Source organism: Vanellus vanellus, assembly GCF_965231255.1.
Source record: "Vanellus vanellus genome assembly, chromosome: 27".
NCBI classification, from domain to species: Eukaryota; Metazoa; Chordata; class Aves; order Charadriiformes; family Charadriidae; genus Vanellus; species Vanellus vanellus.
The window spans coordinates 330,784-341,867 of record NC_138932.1 but is presented as its reverse complement, the minus strand read 5'-3'; the positions used below and the strand labels follow the sequence as shown (position 1 = coordinate 341,867).

The following is an 11,084-nucleotide window of genomic DNA, read 5'->3' as shown; positions in this document are numbered from 1 at the left end:
GTCCCCTCCTGCCCCCTCTCCTGCTCCGTGTCCCCCCACTCCCCGTCCCATTTCTGCTGCTGGAGAAGAGCAGGACTCGGGGGGGGAGGGGCAGGGGGCGAGCAACATCCTTGTGGGCTGCCACATTCCCTTTCCCCAAACAGAAGAGCAGCCCGGGGGGTGCGGGATGGACTGGAGGGGGGGTCCACCCCCCCACCCCTCCTTGGCTCACTGGTGACTCCAATAAAGATGGGTGAAAGTGAAGTGTGGGTGGATTTATGGGGGTCAAAGCCCCCCCCCCCCGAGGCACCCAGGGACATAGGGGGTCTGCAGCCCGGTGGGGGTCCCGGGCTGCCCCCCCTGCAGTGGGGTGGGGGGCTCTGGGTGATGGGGGAGCAGCCACATGTGTGTGGCAAAGCTGGGTGGGGGACAGACACGGGGTGATGCTCAGGGCTGGGGCTGGCACCGGGATGGGGCCCTGTCCCAAAGCGGCCCCCCCAGGAGCTGCAGCAAGGGCGGGGGTCAACACCCACGGGGACAGCACCCATGGGGCCGGGGGGGGGGGAATAGCACCCACGGCTCTGTGCAGCATGTCAGGGGCCGGTCATGGGGTGCCCGCTCCTGGAGTGTGTGTCCCCCCAACCCCCCGCAGCCCTTGGCTGCCCCAGGGGCAGATCCTGCTCAGCAGGATCCCTGCACAACTGGATTCCTGTACGGTCGCAGCCCTGCACAGATGGATCCCAGTAAAGTGGGACCCCTGCACAGCTGGATCCTCAGATACAAGGATCTCTGCACAGCTGGATCCCCCCACAGCCGGATCCCCCCACAGCCGGATCCTCATACAGACACATCCCTGCACAGCTGGATCCCAGTACAGTGGGACCCCTGCACAGCCACACCCCTGCACAGCTGGATCCCAGTACAGTGGGACCCCTTACACAGCTGGATCCCTGCACAGCTGGATCCCCACACGGTCCCATCCTTGCACAGTCCCACCCCTGCACAGCTGGATCCCCATATAGCCGGATCCCTGCACAGCTGGATCCTCGTGCAGCCACCCCCCCTTGCACAGCTGGATCCCAGTACAGTGGGACCCCATATACAAGGATCCCAGCATAGCTGGATCCCGGCAAATCAGGACCTCTTACACAGCTCGATCCCCATATAGCTGGATCCCTGCACAGCTGGATCCTCGTGCAGTCACCCCCCCCTTGCACAGCTGGATCCAGTAAAGTGGAGACCCCTGCACAGCTGGATTCTAGTACAGTGGGGACTCCTGCACAGCTGCATCCCAGTACAGTGGGACCCCACATACAAGGACCCCCGCACAGCTGGATCCCAACCCAGTTGTGCCCCTGCACAGCTGGATTCCGGCCGAGCAGGATCCCCTTAAACAGCTGGATCCCCTCCCCGCCCGTCGGGCCTTTCGCTTTCCCCCCTCTTTTGTCCCCCGCCGCCACCCGTCGCAGAGGTGGGGCGGGGCCGGGCAGTGGGCGGGGCCTTACGTGCGCGTTCCCGCCGCCACGCCCGGCCGGAAGCGGAAGCGCATGGGAGCGTGTCCGGAAGTGTGTGGGCGGTGGCGGCGGTTCCGGTTCCGGTGGTGGTGCGGGGGAGGTAGCGGCGGCGGCGGCGGCGGCGGCGGCGGCAGCAGCAGCAGCAGCAGCAGCAGCAGCGAAGCGAGCAGCGTGTACCCTGCATCGGCACCGCGGCCTGGGCGCGCTCCGCCGCCCCACCGCACCCACTTCACCCGCCGGACCCGGCCCGGCCCCCGCCGCCCCCGCAGGTGGGTCCCGGTACCGGGAGCGGCCGAGTCGCCGCCTCCCGCCGCCCCCATCGCGCTGGGGCACGGAGGTCCGGCTGCCGGCGAGGCCTTGGCGAGGACGCGGCCGGTTACCGGAGGTGTTGGGGGAGGGGGGAGGGGGAGGGGGAGGGAGGCGGCGGGACGTGGGTGCCTCCGGGAACCGGGAGGCTCTCGGTGAGGCGAAGGGGGCGGCGGGCCCAGTGATGGGGGGGCGGGACACGGCACGACGCGGAGCCCGCTATTACCGGCGGTCGCTTGGCGGGAGGGGCTGCGGGAACGGTGTATGGTTACGGGGGGGGGGGGGGGGCGCGCCTTCCTGGTAACCGGGCGGCTCGGTAGGTAGGAGGCCCGTGGGGGCGTACGGTTCCCGACGGCCGTGGGGAGGATGGAGCCGGTAACCGAGGAGCGGAGGGGGGCGTTAGGAGCGGCGGGGGGAGACGGCGGTGGTTTAGGCCCTTCCCCGGGGGGGGCGGCGGTGCCGTGGGTGCCCCGCCCGGGGCAGGGGAGGGAGCGGCGGGCAGGCCGGGGCAGGCCGGCGGCAGGGAGCGGCGGCGGGGCTGTAACGGGAACCCGGCAGCCCGGACCCGGCCGCCGCGGCGGCGCCTCCTCTCCTTCTGGCAGCCATTTCCATCCTTTGAACAGTTCAAAGCAGGAAAACCCGGCGGGGACCGTTCCTCCCGGGGGCTCGTTTGGTTACCGGAGAAGTGGAGGGGGGGCCGGGGGAGGGCGGTCCCACCGTTTTTCCCGGAGCCCGTTTTACCTTTTTGGGATTGGATTTCCCAGTCGCTGGCCGGTAGCGCTTCGAGCCGAGCCCACCTAAAGCGATTGGAATCAGATGTAGAGACTCCGAAAGGGGAGATCGGGAGCCGGGATTTTATTTTATTCCCCCCCCCCCCCCCCCCCCCCCTTTCCCTCGCTGGTACATCTGGGCGAGCTCAGCAGCTTGTGTATTTTGGCAGCCGAGCCCGTCTTGTAACAGAAGACAAACTGTTTGGCTTGTTTTGTCTGTCTGACGGCCTCGCTGTGCTGCCGCGTTCCGTTCGCGGGCTTTACCGGCGGGGCAAGGCTCAAACACCGGCTTTTTTCTTTTTTTTTTTTTCTTTTTTTTGGCGGGGGGGGGGTTGCGGCGAGGTGGAGGATTATGGTTAAAGAGAAGCTGGGCAGCGGCTCTGGGGACGGGCAGGGTTACGGCTGGAGGTGGCCTCCGCAGAGCAATTCCGAAGTGCCTCTCACAGTAATGGAGTGTCGATGTCACTGATGCCAATTTCCTTCTGTTTCACAGTCAGCAGGAGGGAGAAAATGAAAGCAGGCTGCAGCATTGTGGATAAGCCAGAAGGAGGAGGAGGTAAGGAAGTCGAAAGGCTGAGTTGTTCAGCTGTTACGAATTTTTTTCCTAGGATAAAGGAGCTCAGGAGGGATTAATTCCACTTCTCCCAAAAGCTCTAGTACGTGGGCAAAAGCGGTGTGTGAGTGAGGATCGATGAGATGTCTGCTTGATGGGCTGTCAATGAGTTTTTAAGGGCGCCAGGTTTAATATACAAATTGATCTGCCTGGAGATGTTTTATCCGTAAGGATTTAGGATCTCGAAGGTGGATCCCCTGCAATCTGGTACAGCTCGTGCCTGTTTTTGTCTCCGTTGCAGCCTGCGGTAGTGGTGTGGGTGGCGTTGGAAGCGTGATGCGACTTCTCTTCCACGCTGCTGGAGCCTGAAATTGTAGCCACAATGATTTAAGGGGGGGGGGGAAACAAAAACAAAACAAACCCTCGCGTTAGTAGTTGTGCTGGGAAACTATTCTGAGAAAGCCGAACTTGGCAGGTGCTCAGAAACATCTGCCGGTGCGGTTGTAGCTGGAGCAGGCTGCCAGGCTCTGAAATAAGGGGGAGCGGGAGCACCCTCACCCACCCCCAACATCAGCACACCAAATGCTCAAATGTGGATTATTTGCCTTATTTCAGCCACCTGGAGTCCAAATTATAGCGATTTCTAAAGCTTTTGGGGCTGCTTTCCACTGTTTCTTGTGCTTTTGTCCTTTCGGTTTTACTGCTTTTTTGTGGTGGTTGGGGATTCTCCAAGGAGAGGGGGCTAAAAGGAGTAAGAAAATGGGCAGCAGAGTAGGAGAGCTGTGTTTCTCTGCTTCCACATTGAATGTTTAATAGAATTAAAGCCCCCAGCAATGCTCTCTGGTCTCCCTCTAGAGAAAATGCGATAAATACGCAGTACAGCTTGGCAGTTGTGAGCTCCTGTCGCTGTCTGAGTGACTTTTTCTTGGCCCTTTTCAAGGTTATCATTTCCCAGAGTGGGCTTACAAAACCGAGTCCAGCCCCGGCTCCCGACAGATCCAGTTATGGCATTTCATCTTGGAGCTGCTGCAGAAGGAGGAGTTTCGCCATGTCATCGCCTGGCAGCAGGGCGAGTATGGGGAATTTGTCATCAAGGACCCTGACGAAGTGGCCCGGCTGTGGGGCAGAAGAAAGTGCAAACCCCAGATGAACTATGACAAGCTGAGCCGCGCTCTCAGGTGAGCAGAAGTCTCTGTGAAGGTGAGGGGCTGGTAAGGAGCCCTCCTTCCATCTTTCTCTGCCTCATTTGGGTAATTAATTGTAGCTATTCAGTCACTGCTTCGGTGGCACTTGCATTTCTGGGAGGTTTGTGTCATATTTTGAGTTCTGGGATTGCTCGGGTAGGTCTGACTGTACTTGGGTGGGATTAGAGAGCCAGGGGAGGGAGTCCCTGGTTCACCATGCCGTCTTCTGCATTGTGGTGCAAATTTGCACCTCTAGTTCAGGTTGTCATTATCAGGATGACTTCCTTCCGGGGAGCTTTTCTCTCTCTTTTCTCAGCTTCCATTGCCGCCCCTGGCTTGAGCAATGAAAGGTGTGGGAGGAAACCAGAGGTGTTACTCTATTATCGCACCATCAAGGGTACCATTTCAGAGAAAGCAACTCCCCTTTCTAACATGATTTGTACTTGTCTCTTTACTGCTGAATCCATGCGAGGCAGAGGTTGGGTGCCAGTCTCACAGCAAGGACCTGGACTGGGTGTTTCCCGAGCCCTGATGACACGTATTTGGGTATCCTTAAGGATGCCCTCTGGGTCACCAGTTGTCCCCTTGTGTGAGACAGGGGCTGAGCCTTCCTTGCTTTCCCCTTCGCAACTCCAAAGCCCTCAGTATGACTTTACCCTCCTTTATTTAGACCCTTCCATAGGGTCCAGTTGGGGTTTTTTTTCCGCTTATCACTGCGTATTTTGAAATCAGCCCAGTGGAAAACAAGCACGACCCTCTGAAGTATTGCAGCATTTTGAGCCTGTCACCTGCAGGAGTGGCTGAGTTCCTGATGGGTTCTGGCATTATCATTCTGTAACGTGGACTTCGCTGCCTTACGCCCTCTGATACCTCCTGGGTGGAGCTGACAAAGACAAACAAGGCAGCAAACACAAGAGTCTCATACTGGAACAGGAAGGAAACAATAAATTCAATGGCACCGAGGCTGTAATTGGTGCATAGGAGTGGAAAATATCCTCCACCTGCCAGCATTGATCATGTCTTGGCATCTTGGTGCCGAGTGTGACAGCGGCGGGGCAAGGGTGCTGCGGGTATCAACAGTTAATTCAGCTGGGGACCTGTGGCTCCTCCCCCCCCCCCCCTCCTGCTGGCCCCACTTTGTTTGGTGCGTGCTGTGGCAACAGGCAGCGTGTGTTAATCTACCTCCTAAGCACAGAGAACGGTGGCAATGATCTGCGTGTAACACCTTTGTTTGTACACCAGGCTGAGGACAAACAGTGGTGGTGTAAGTGGGGAGGAGGCTGCGGTGGGGATTATACCCTCCATGTCCGTGACTGAGTTCTTCTGCCTTCGTTTGGTGCCGTGAAGGTGAGGAGGGGAGGCTGATCGGCAGTCAGGGCCAGCCCCGAGTGCCTGCCCTCCGCGACCCTCATCAACGCCACCCACGAAGGCGACGGGGGGTTTTAATCCAAAGGTGCAAATGGGTAAACAGATGGGAATCAATTCGCTCACGGGCATGACGGTGGCAGAAACCAGCTCTCCCGATTTCCAGCCTCACGCTCTGGACGCTGTTACGATATCCCAGGCCTTGAAAATTGCAGAAATAAATAAAAAAAACCAAAACAAACAAACAAAAAAATCTGAGGCTATCTGGGTAATTCGGTCCCTTTTTGCTCAGCTCTGGCCTTGCACTGAGGTTTGTTCTGCCCCAGCCCAGGCACATGTTTCCCCTCTTCAAAGTTCTGTGCCTCAGCACAACCTCACCTGAATTTTCCTTTCCCGTCCTGGGACGTTTCCCTGGTAGTCACAGCCCCACCGTGCATGTTTCAGTGGCTGCAGGGTGTTTGCATGGCTTGGAATAGAGAGGTGGTGTCAGTGCCGTGTGGGATGCTTGTGTGAGACCCCCCCATCCCATGGCACTGGTCCCAGTTTGGACAGGGGTGAGAGCAGCATGTACAGGCTTGGCCTGTTGTTCGGCTTTCTCTTCCCTTCAGGATCTTACCTTTTCCTGCACGTTCTAAGGAACGTATTGACCTGTAAAATGGTTTGAAACCTACTGCTGAAGAATGTGTTATAAAAGGAGTGGGTGTTGTTTGGAAACTTCCCCATCAACTAATATTTTCTTGTACTAATAACACAAATTCTCGGGGTAAATTCATTTTTATAGATACGTCAGAGGTGGATGTACGGTGCTAAAAGAAACGAGACCTTTAACCAGATCACCCCGTGCTTTGATCGCTCTCTTTAACTTTCGTTAACAGATACTATTACAACAAGAGGATCCTCCACAAGACAAAAGGCAAAAGATTTACCTACAAGTTCAACTTCAACAAGCTGGTGATGCCCAACTACCCGTTCATTAACATTCGGCCTAATGGTGAGTGGGGGGTGGTTGGGGCTGCATGTTTTTAACTGTCCCCTGCTCCTGGCATGCGGAACGGGGCCGGGACCGACCCCGCAGCCTCTGCAGATCCTCTATCAGTCATCTCCTACACTTGAAAGCCCGCCAGGTTTGTCACAGACGCAGCTGCGGTTGTCTTTGGGGGCAGACTGGAGGCATTTTGGTTTCCTATTTGAGCTGGCCTATTGGACTGTGCCACGGCTTTGCTTTGCTTTGCTGTTGGGGCGGGGGGCGGGCGTCCTTGGGATAAGAGGGTTTTGGTTGTGTTGCAGGGCCCTTGCCTCACTCACATGCTTTGTAACGTAACTTTATGGTGCTATATAAATGTGACCCTTCTTGACAAGGAGCTTAGAGGTGCATGGTGAGGGGTGCGTGTGAGCGCTGTCAGAAACTTTGCAGCTTAACTGCAACTTGCTCTCCTCCCCGCTTCTGCAAAGGCCCCTTCTTTGCTTCAGTTCTGCTCCTTTTACATCAAAAGGAACTTTTCTTAACCAACTTCTATCTAGAGTTCAGAGGAACCTAATAGCAAGCGCAAAGCAGTTTCCAGAAGAGAGTAGTAACTCCCCTGAGTTTGACCAAAATCACAGGTAGTTCTTGATTCTCCCTGCAGCAGAACGGCGCACGCTGATGTTCAGGATAGCGAAAAAGAGTTGAGGAATGGAGCGTAGTTGTTCCCTTCTCATCCTAAAAGGCCTTTGAGTCTTTTGCCAGGAGCAGTAGCAGGAGTTCAGTTTAGGTTTGTCCCGGAATCAGCAGTAGTGCTGTCGTTTCTCTGGAAGAGGGTCCTTTGTTTGCACGATCCTTTTTGGTGGAGTTGAGTCCCCCCCATAGCTAGATTGCTGCAGCTGGGCTGATTGCCTCCATAACTGCACAGCCACCATGCAACCAGGGAAATTAGTGGCCATTGAGTCCATAAAAAAAAAAGAAGAAAAAACAACCCCCCAAACCCTTCTGGAAGTCATTACAGAAAGGCCCGAGACTGCAAACTCTCCGCAGAAAGCGTGAACGCAGAGGCGTCTGAACCAGCCTTTCTCACAGCACCGTGCGCTTAGTTCTCACCTCTTGAAGAGTGCCCCAGGGGAAGCCTTGAAGATTCGTCTAGCAGGGAGAGAGCAGGGGAAAGTGGGGATTGAATGTTGACTCTGAAACCCCGGCGGCTGAGAAAAACAGGTTACGTGTGGGCAAGAGTAGATTTCTCATCGGTGCTTGAGTAGCCTCTGCCTATGTATGGTGGTGACTGCTCATTGATCTTGGCACTTGGAAGCGACCTCCATCCCTCCCCGCCCCTGGGGAGTCCCAGTCCGGGCACGAGCACCGCTGTGATCTCAAGGCATTGTTTTCTAAGCAAACACTAACCCCAAAACGGGGTTGGGAGAATAGAAGAATAATCATCGTGGCGTTTTGCTTCACCTGTGTGGGACACACTTGCCTTTATGGCAGTGGGGAGAAGGGAATATATTCTCCAGGAGTCCTCAGCCAAAGCACGGGGGTGTAAGATGTAGTATGAAGCTGCACTGCAAATCTATAATTACTTGCAGCAACGAGTCTGGGCAGTTCCAGCTCAATATTGCTCACTGCTGTTCCTTTTCCCTGTTTGCAGCCACTCCCTCCTATCTCTGGGGCATGCATTTAAAAAAAGAAGTTTGGAGAACTGGAATGCACTTGTCTAATTACAACCTGTTTTCTTTCCTTCTGGCTGGGATGGGGGTTGGGATATCAAACCTGTTTGGGGCACTTGGAATCAGGTTTCTTCTCTCGGCTCTCCCTTGCGCAGTTTGGAAGGGAAGGGAGAATCGACAGGCGCGGTGTGGAGGTGAGAAAGTAGGTGGAAGAATTTGCCTTAATATGGCTCGTTGTGGCACGAGTAAGTCATAGACAGGCGGCTCCGTAGGCACGGCGGTGGAAGAGGAGCCAGCAAGAGCTGGCAGCGGTACCAGCAAAAACGTCAGGGAGAAGACATGTCTTCCCAGAAAAGCACAAATCAGTGACTTTCAGTCAGCCCTGAGAGCTTGAGGTTTACCAGCAGCGCTTCTGCCAGTGGTGTTGGAGCGCGATTGCTTAACCCTGCTGCTAACGCACCAGCGTCGAGACGTTTTCTGGTTAAACCAGAGCAAGGAGGTCAGGGGAGGGCGTCCGAAAGTGGAAGTGATTTCAGTGGCACTGAAGGTTCACGAAACCTCAGCCGGGGTGGAGAGAGGAGAAGATTCATCCCCGGCAGTGGCGAGGTTTTGAGGTGGGCAGAGGAGGCTGGAGCTGTGCAGGGGAAGGGAGCAGATGGGAAAGGAGCCTCCCATCTAATCGTTCGCTCTGTTGTTGATAGCGCATGGTATTTTTGTGTTACTCTTCCAAACGCCTGTGGGTGCAGCCTGAAAAGCAGCTCTTTACCTGTGATTTAACTCCCTCGGCAACTGTGCTCTCACCTCTCCCATACTCTTTTTTTCCCCTCCCTGTCCCAGGTGTCGTGCCGCAGAGCGCTCCTCCTGTCCCCACGGCTTCGTCCCGCTTCCACTTCCCACCACTGGACAGCCACTCTCCCACCGAAGATGCCCAACCCAGTCGGTTCTCTGGTGGTTCTCTGGTCCCATCCAACCCGGAAACGTTGGGTGACGGCGGTGAGAGGAAGCCGGACATGCCGGAACTGGAGGACGGCTCCTCAGATTGGCGCCGTGGAGTGGATCTCATGGCCTCACGCAACGCCGTGGGCGCCGGTAGCGTCAACCACCAGAAACGCAAACCCGATATTATGCTCCCGCTCTTCACCAGGCCTGGGATCTACCCGGATCCTCACAGCCCCTTTGCCGTGTCCCCTCTGCCGGGGCGTGGCGGGGTCCTCAACGTCCCCATCTCTCCTGCGTTGTCCTTGACTCCCACCCTTTTCTCCTACAGCCCCTCGCCGGGCCTCAGCCCCTTCACAGGCAGCAGCTGCTTTTCTTTTAACCCTGAGGAAATGAAACACTACCTGCATTCGCAAGCTTGCTCCGTCTTCAACTACCACCTGAGTCCGCGGACTTTCCCCCGCTATCCGCTCATGGTGCCGCCACTACAGTGCCAAATGCCCCTGGAGGAGCAGCCCCAGTTTCCCATCAAGCTCCAACCTCCACCCGTGGGGCGTAAAAACAGAGAGAGACTGGAAAGCGCCGAGGAGCCGGCGGCCCCCCAATTAGGTACTCCTCCTCCCAGGGTGAAGGTCGAACCTGCGATGGACAAAGAGGCAGAGTCCGAAGAGCCACCGGTGAAAGGAAAAGATAAAAATGAGAGAGAGGAAGGCTCCGGTGTGGCAGCCAGCCTGGAAGAGGATAAAGGGCCTGTGTTTGCCAGACCAGCTGCGCCGTCGTGGCACCCAGCCCCGCCAGCACCCAGCCAGGCCGGTTTCTCGGCCGAGGAATCGCCAGAGCAAGGGGAGAGCAGCGGGGAGAAATCATCCCGAGAGGCCGTTGGAGAATCGGGAGCTCAAGAGAAGAGAGAAGATGCCCTCATGCCTCCGAAACTGCGTCTCAAACGTCGTTGGAACGGCGACCGGCAAGCTGACCTCCCCGAGGAACGCCACAACGGCCGTGTCCACTGGAACGGGGCACTGGGCAGCCCGCACCTCCCGGCAGCTCCCAAGGCTGTGACGGCCACCGCCGCCTCCGACACTTAAGCCCCGGGGCAGAGCCTCTGCAGTCCCTCTGTGCTGGAAAAACATCCATGTATTTATGTAGCAAGGCTGCAGAGCGTGGGGGGCAGGCAGGGGGCTGGGGCTAGCCTGGTTTTGGTTAATTCTAGAAACTTAGGGGGTTTGTGTTCTTTGTTTTCGTTGTTGAATTGCAGGTGAGACGTGGTTGTCTCGCTCCAATTAGGAGAGGTGAGGGAAGCTGGCCGCCCTTGTGCGTGAGCTTCACGCCTTGCCTGAACTCCAGCGGGGTTGAGGTCTCCACCGGGACGGAGGAACTCCGGACACGGTCCATTTTATATACGCTCTAGAAGCAGGAATCTCCAAATTCATCTAGTTCTCCGTTAATTTTTTTTTTCTTTTTTTTCTTTTTTTTTTTTTTTTTTTTTTTTTGCTATATGGAGCCTGGTGCGATGGCGGGAGAGGATTTCCTGCCCTGGTTCGAGAAGTGCCATGCGTCAGCCTCGGAAACCAGCTGCATTTTGGGAGAGGCTGGAGGCTGGGGTGAGGGAATATCGCGCTGTCTGTGGAGCGGGGAAGACACGACCGGGGCAAAGTCACCGGTGCGCCAGGCGAGGCTGGGGGGGACACTGCCGGAGAGGGAACCGCGTTTCCCAACGGAGCGGATCTCGGTAGCGCTTCAGGATACATTAGTGGTCCTTAATCACCTTTTCTGAAATAACTGCAGAAGCCATGAGCAAAAATATAAAAAAAAAAAAAAAAAAATTAATATTAATCTTTCAGGG

At 56.5% G+C, this 11,084-nt stretch overlaps 1 protein-coding gene across 1 annotated transcript; it reads left to right on the top strand.

The window, feature by feature from the left end:
• Positions 1–1,626: 1,626 nt before the first annotated feature.
• ETV3 (ETS variant transcription factor 3) lies at positions 1,627–10,381 on the top strand. The gene is made up of 5 exons (XM_082496213.1): positions 1,627–1,762; positions 3,063–3,125; positions 4,063–4,300; positions 6,547–6,662; positions 9,143–10,381. The coding sequence occupies exons 2-5, from the start codon at positions 3,080–3,082 to the stop codon at positions 10,324–10,326; spliced, it is 1,584 nt and encodes a 527-aa protein (XP_082352339.1). The 5' UTR covers positions 1,627–1,762; positions 3,063–3,079; the 3' UTR covers positions 10,327–10,381.
• The last annotated feature ends 703 nt before the right edge of the window (positions 10,382–11,084 follow it).